Here is a 7,138-nt window from a genome sequence, read left to right as displayed (position 1 = left end):
AATCCGAGAGTGGTCTTCAAAAGGGTCCTCGATTCTTTGAATTAGTAGACTGTTTTTGGAGTGTGTTTGAACTGTTTTGAGCCAATTTCGTGTTTTCCTTGGTTTTCTTATATCACACTGTCCTAAGAAACTATTTCAGCAGTGTGAAATGTTTTTCCAGGATTAAACAAGCACTTCCCTAATTAATTAGAGGATATTCTGAGTTAAATAAGTCTTTCCTAATTAAATAGAGGATACAGGAATCAACAAAATTAATAATACAAATTCCAACAAGTTAAAATATTAAAGCAGAAATAATAATAAAATGATATTAAATAAAAACCAAGAAAAAGGAAAAGTAGGAAAGGAAGTTATATCGTTGGCAGTAAAATATTCTTGTTCAACATTTTGCAAAATGAAGGAATGTTATTTATAACACTTCATTGAGGCGGCAAACCATCATTTTTCTTTTCTTTTTCTTTCCTTTCTCGGCAAGTAAAATAGTGTGGCTTTTTTTCCTTTTTCTTTTTCCCTTTCTTTTTTTTTCAAATACACAATAAATTATTTTGAAATAAATAAATTATTTTTCCTACAGTAAATGGATTAATGCATAACATGTTGACATGTTACGACTACAACTGCACCATAACCAGTTTTAATTTCAGAGGTAGAGTTTTCGATTAAAAAAAGAATCAATTCAGAAAAAAGCAACAGACATACAGAAAAAAACAGATACAATAAAAACAATAGATACTAACAGGAAAGTAATTATAATAAAATAATATAATAGTCAATGCATAAACAATAATAAATAATTGTAGAAATCGGTTGAAGGATCACAAGAAACTATGGAATCACAACTACAACTACTAATATGAAAGGATACATGTTATTATTATTAATTCTTTTTTAATTGTATGAGGAAATTCGGGTGCTTACAACTTACAAGATAAACCTTCGTATTCACTGATTATTCGAAAAAAGTAAATCACATTAGGTAAACTTGTATGTCGAACTCTATCGAAAAAGTATTTAGGAAATTCTGAAGTTGAGAGAACCCATTTGAAGGATCACATGCTCGACTAAACTTGATCACATTACGAGTGTTATTAATAATTTAATACCACTAAAAGGGTACCTAATGAAGCTAACATTTCAGTTTTTATTCACGACGGCTTGCTAATGTAGTAGGTTCTACTTGTACCTTTCTTAGCTGCTACATCACTAGAAGTTCCCAACTTCAGCTTTAATAAAGTTACTTGGAAGTCTATGATTGGGATAAAAAGTAGCTTGATCTAGGATGCAATTGTTGGTATAAGAATGAAAGCGAATTACACTTAGATGTGAAATAAAAAATGTATATTTACAACAGGTCATAGTCATTTATATGTAAAATAAATACGTAATTTAACTATATCAGTAATGCAAAATATTTTTTATTATCGGTAACTACAGCTTAAATCTAAAGTACTCCTTCACTTCTTCCAAATTTATGTCATATTTTTTCCATTTTCAGTTTAATACTACAATAATATGACTTTATTCCTTCCTAGCTGAAATACTTTTCTTTGGAAAATTTGAACCCCAAAAGCTCCAATTAAATCTCTAATTTTTTTCTCCTGTTTACCCAATTTATTGACGTTAAATGTCCAAACATAGTGAACAATCTATGCCATTTTATCATCATTTTCTTGCTTTTGAGTAGGAGTTTGTCGGATATGGATCAGAGTGGTGCTTAAAGTTAATAAATCTTATGACAAAATAGGATAAAAACAAAATGTGAAACTATTGAGGAGGTCTATATGTCCGAGCCTTTGATTTTTTGAATATTGCTTGCTTACTATATGTCTGTCGATTTCACAAACACGAATGTTGAGATCAGGGCAATCTATGTAAGCCACTATTGTACTAACATGACCTAATTATTTGGTGTACGCCAAACCAAAGGACCCCTACAGCAATAGTAGCATATTTTAGAGGGTCAATTATGAAATATTAATTCTATAGGGTTGCAGTTCTAACTAACAAAAACTGCTCTCGTTGGCCTAATTAATTTAAGCATTCCCCACGCAAAGAATTGTTCCAAAGTGAAACTAAGAAATATTAAACGTAACCATTAATTTGATTTTAATGTAACAAGTTGCATTAATTATACTAACAAATTAAGAAAGTTAGTAATTAATCCAGCTCACGGATTATCTTGAGATTTCTCTATAAAATTCACCTTTTTTCCTAATATGTGAAAAGTTGATATTAACAAAGTGAATTTTAGTTTTGTTTCTTTCGCAAAATTTAATTTCTTGTTCACCAATTCACGACTTTCGGTATATGTGTATGACTGTTTGCAGGTTACGATCAGTTGTTGATTAAAAAAGGTATTATTCTTTTTCTCTAGTTTCTATTGTTGTCATGACTATTTATGTATTAGGAGATGTTGTTTTGAATAATCAAGATTGTTGAACAATCGTTCTGGAGAACTCCACAAGCTTATGTTAATTATATGACCGCAACGCATCAAAGGGTGTGACCTAGTGGTTAATGCAGTGGATTGAGAATCTTGGGCTTAGGTTCAAATCTCAGCAAAGATAAAAAGAATTCTAGGGGATTTAATTTCTTTCCATTTGTTGTGGCCTTTTGTTGGTGGGAGAAGGGAGATATCTCGTGAAATTTGTTAAGGTGTGCGTAAGGTGGCATTGACACCACCGGTTATCAAATAAAAATTATTTATGTGCAACTGCTACATGAGTATTTTGATCATTGTGAACTTTTCAATCAAATGTGTGCCTTCAACTAAATGGCATAAAATAAGAAACAGTTGAGACCTTGTAATCTTAGGATCATCAACTTTGCCTCAGCAGTTGGTTCTTCACTTTCACTGGTTTGGTTTAGATGCTTGGTTTGTTGATTTAGATGCTTGGCTTGTTGATTGGTATCATATTTTTCTTCTACTTGCAATTCAATACTTCTCCATGATTTTCTTTTGGTAATTTTTAATCTTTATTGCTTCCGTTCTTGTCTTTTTGTATTTTAATTTTTGGACTAGAAGATGGATTCTCATATGGTTGTAAGTTTCTAATATTCCTGTAAACATATTCTGTATGTTTTGTACCGAAGTGTAATTACACTATAAAATAGGAAAGAGAAATGTTTACTTCTTTATAATTTAACCCCTCTTAATGAAAGTTAATTTGTAAGGTACTATAGTTCTTTTGTGTACATGTAGTTGTGATGAGAACATGACGTTTCTTTTATCATCTGCAGAGAAAGAGAGATGCAAAGTAAAATCTTCCTTAGAGAATATTAGCAGAACAATAGAATAGGCAAAAAGGGTATAAAGAATTTATAAGATCTGAATTATATGGAATGCAGTCTGCTAGAAGTAGTTGTTTTTCTTCAAGAAAGCAATCGTCAAGTTTTCAAGGACATATGTATGGAAGGGGAAGAATGTTCTTTGGAAAATTGTGAGTTGAACCACCATAATATTTATTACATGCTCAAGTATGATCTGGACAATAATGCAGAATTAGAGAACACAGTATCTGAATTGTACAAGGGGAATGTTATGCAGTTCGATGACTCTAAGAAGCTATTGATGGAAGGTGAAGCTGCTACTGAGATTGCTGATGCCATTTCCTTTAGCCATGATGTGCCAAAACGTCCAAGTTTGGACGGAGAGCAGGTTGATCAAGAAGAGAATCAGGTATATATATTCTTTATACTATTTCATTTTTTTTCTTTTTGGGTTTGGTACTGTCTCTACCCCATAAATTCTTGAGGTTCATACGCACAAAAGATGGCGCTTTACTCTGAACCAAAATTGAGAATTTTTAGAAAGGTAAGAATCAGCCAATCTGCCAGATGTTTCTCAAAATGGTACCAATATTGATACTCTATTGTTCTTGCTCTAGCTTTTTACCTTTGCTTCTGAACTAGTCAGAAAGTTGTACATTAAGATATCTTTACTGTGCATTGTCAATAGCAGGCTTTTAGTTAGTTGGAACTTGAAACAGTCCAACTAATTCATCTAATTTTCATTCTTAAGTTTCCTTCAAGGAAACCTTGAACTGATTGCAGTTCAGTAAATAGCATGAATTATTAAGTGTACCAACCACCATGTATGACAGCATTGTGGAAAGAACCTTCTCTTTCTAATGATTTATCCGTTGGTAATGATATCATCAAAGAGTGTAAAATGACACATATAAGAATTCAGATATATACATTCTTACCACTTTTTGTAGGATCAAGAGATGAAACCAGTCTCGATGGCCTCTAAGTTCGTCTCCAAGGAAGCATGTTGTAATACAGGTAGAATAGCAGATTCATTTTCTGGAGAAGGATCAGTACCAAATACAAACGCTGAAAACAGCACAGGGACTGAAGACGGAACACCACGAAGTTTAGCGTCATTGTTTGCAGATCAGAACAACACTGAAAAGCTTCCAGATCGTCAAGACATGAATCTTGTAGTCTCGGCAACGAAGCAATGTCATGATAACATCTCTATTCGCTCAAGTAGCACCAACAGCACAAAATCTTTCGCGTTTCCTATGTAAGTTTCTGCTAAACTATTTCTCACGCTTGACCTCAATCTCAAATGTTTACTGAGTTTAATTTTTTATCAAACAGACTAACCTCGGAGTGGGCCGGCAGCCCTGTCAAGATGCTGGAAGCTGATAAGAGAGATTCTAAAAGGCGATGTTGTCGTTGGAGAATGTGCTTTGATTTCTGCAAATTTTGATTTTTACACAGCTGCAGTTTCTACAACTGTCTTTGTCATAGCTCTTCTTTTGTATATTGAGTAGAGTCCATAGATAGGCAGGTTGAAATCTAGTTCGAGCAATAAAAATTTGCCCCTTTTTCAGAATCCTCCTGAAAAATACATCGGCCTTGGAGGCTTTCTTTCGTCAAATATGGCCGTGTGGTTATAATGGTCAAAAATACATCTAAATTGCTTTGTTTTTGTTACTTGTGAGATTGACAAGAATGAGAAGATGAGTTTGGTTTATTCAAAAATCTAAAGTAAGGATTACTTTTACAATAGAACAACACTAGCACAGAGTAATTACAAAGCTAATTTCGGTTACTTATTATGTACTTTATAATCAGATATCACAGGTTTGCTTCCTGCACAACTGACTTTCTTCCGTAACCAAGAATAACATTTACCAGAACCACAAGTCTTGTTATCTTCGTCTTCGACAGCCAATTTCTTGTTGGTAGTTTCCATGTTAGCTGTTGGCTTCATCTTCTCCTTGTGAAGTTTCTGCATGACATGAATTTCAGCAATTTGTGCCATCGATGCCCTCCGTTTTCAACAAAGTGAAGTAGTAATTAATATTGACGGTATGGTTTCTAGATATTTATTTATATTACATGGACTTCTTGGGAAGCAAGGGAATTGTGACAACATTGACATCATTTGATTAGACTTCGGCAGCTTCCTGGCCATTGCATCAAAATGGGTAGAAATTTCAGTCACCAGTTGACCATAAAGTCTATGTACTTGGAGACCAAGTATTTTCCAAAAATTTGACCATGAATACGACTTTTTTTTTAAAAAAAAAAAAAATTTAAAAAGAAAGAGTACTGTTCAAAATCAACTGTACTGTTTGCATTTCGTAACTGAAGTCGTGAACTATGACCAGTAATTTGTTAAAACACTAATAATTGATGATAGTTCAGGAAGGGAAAAGCTAGCACATATCGGTTTGCCTAGAAAACTAGCATAAAAATACTACTTCAAATGTGTTTTTGACATTAATCTCTACTGTCACCGCGCGTTTATGTTGCACCCTTTTCTTTGTAGCCATTCACAAGAATAATTATATCTTATTATAGTTAAAAATAATTTCATCCAAAATTTTCTTTTATTTTAATGAAATGATTTATCGTCACATAAATATTTAAAGATTATTTTAGACTATAAATTTTCAGAAGGGCGGGGGTGGGAGGGAGGCCAAGGTTTGGCCTCAGGGGCGGTAGAGGAAGACGTGATGATAGAGTTGGTAGGCTGAGGGTTGAGTCTTGGAATATTGGGACTCTTCAGGGTAAGTCCATAGAGCTTGTGAAGATTCTTAGAAAGAGGAGGATTAATATTACGTGTGTTCAAGAGACCAAGTGGGTAGGGTGTAAGGCTAAGAATGTGGATGGTTACAAGCTTTGGTACTCTGGGAGCGAGAGGCGTAGGAATGGAGTTGACATTTTAGTATATGAAGAGCTTAGAGGTCAGATAGTAGAGGTAAAGAGGATCAACGATAGGTTGATGACTATTAAGTTGGTCATTGGGGGGTTTACCCTGAATGTGTGTAGTGTTTATGCGCCGCAGGTGGGCTTGGATGGGGAGGAGAAGATGCGGTTTTGGGAAACTTTGGATGAGGTAGTGAGTGGCGTGCCTAGCTCGGAGAAGATTGTTGTAGCAGGAGATTTCAATGGGCACATCGGGGCGTTACCGGGAGGCTTTAGTGATGTGCATGGTGGTTTTGGTTTTGGGGAAAGAAATGAAGAGGGGGCTACTCTATTGGATTTTGCGAGGTCCTTTGGGCTGGTGGTGGTGAACTCGGGCTTCCCGAAGAAAGACGATTACCTGATCACCTTTCGAAACGCGATAGCCAAGACCCAGATTGACTTTCTGTTGCTTAGGAAAGGGGATAGGGTGTTGTGTAAGGACTGTAAGGTTATCCCGAGTGAGAATCTTTCGACCCAGCATAGGCTCTTGGTTATGGATTTGGGTATAAAGAAGGATAGGAAGAGAAGGGGTGAGGAGTGTAGACTTAGAATTAAGTGGGGCGGCTTGACGCCAGTGAATGCGTGAGAGATAGGGGAGAAGTTGGCGGGAATGGGGGTGTGGGAGTGTAGGGGGGACGTGGATAGTATGTGGGATAGGGTGGCTAGGTGCATCAGGGAGAATACTAGTGAGGTGTTGGGTGTTTCTAGGGGCCGGGCCGGGCATCATCGGAGGGATTGGTGGTGGAATGAAGAGGTTAAGAAGAAAGTGAAGACCAAGAAATGGGCGTATGCTAAGTTGGTTGAGAGTAAGGACGAAGAAGAGAAGCGGGTAAACAAGAAAGATTATAAGTTAGCTAGGAAGGAGGCTAAGTTAGCAGTTACGGAGGCTAAGACGGCAACATTTGAGAGCTTGTATGCGGGGTTACAGGAG

At 35.6% G+C, this 7,138-nt stretch overlaps 1 protein-coding gene across 7 annotated transcripts; it reads left to right on the top strand.

The window, feature by feature from the left end:
• The first annotated feature begins 1,775 nt into the window (after nt 1-1,775).
• LOC107862346 (protein BREAKING OF ASYMMETRY IN THE STOMATAL LINEAGE) lies at nt 1,776-5,001 on the top strand. Of its 7 annotated transcripts, none has more exons than XM_016707901.2 (5): nt 1,777-2,354; nt 3,241-3,440; nt 3,548-3,679; nt 4,221-4,531; nt 4,609-5,001. In XM_016707901.2, the coding sequence occupies exons 3-5, from the start codon at nt 3,572-3,574 to the stop codon at nt 4,718-4,720; spliced, it is 531 nt and encodes a 176-aa protein (XP_016563387.1). In that variant the 5' UTR covers nt 1,777-2,354; nt 3,241-3,440; nt 3,548-3,571; the 3' UTR covers nt 4,721-5,001. The 7 variants fall into 7 exon arrangements, with proteins under 7 accessions (XP_016563382.1, XP_016563387.1, XP_047261513.1 ...); XM_047405559.1 differs by lacking the exon at nt 1,777-2,354 and adding an exon at nt 2,395-2,655; XM_047405558.1 differs by lacking the exon at nt 1,777-2,354 and adding an exon at nt 2,726-2,908.
• The last annotated feature ends 2,137 nt before the right edge of the window (nt 5,002-7,138 follow it).

This window comes from Capsicum annuum, unplaced genomic scaffold (genome assembly GCF_002878395.1).
Source record: "Capsicum annuum cultivar UCD-10X-F1 unplaced genomic scaffold, UCD10Xv1.1 ctg79883, whole genome shotgun sequence".
NCBI lineage: Eukaryota > Viridiplantae > Streptophyta > Magnoliopsida > Solanales > Solanaceae > Capsicum > Capsicum annuum.
Note: the sequence above shows the minus strand (reverse complement) of the source record. Positions and strands in the feature narration are given on the sequence as shown.

Coding starts and splice junctions, on each gene's coding strand:
- LOC107862346 (XM_016707896.2), top strand. CDS start 3,338: ATGGAATGCAGTCTGCTAGAAGTAGTTGTTTTTCTTCAAGAAAGCAAT. Junction 3,680..4,220: donor TTGATCAAGAAGAGAATCAG/GTATATATATTC, acceptor CACTTTTTGTAG/GATCAAGAGATGAAACCAGT. Junction 4,532..4,608: donor AAATCTTTCGCGTTTCCTAT/GTAAGTTTCTGC, acceptor TTTATCAAACAG/ACTAACCTCGGAGTGGGCCG.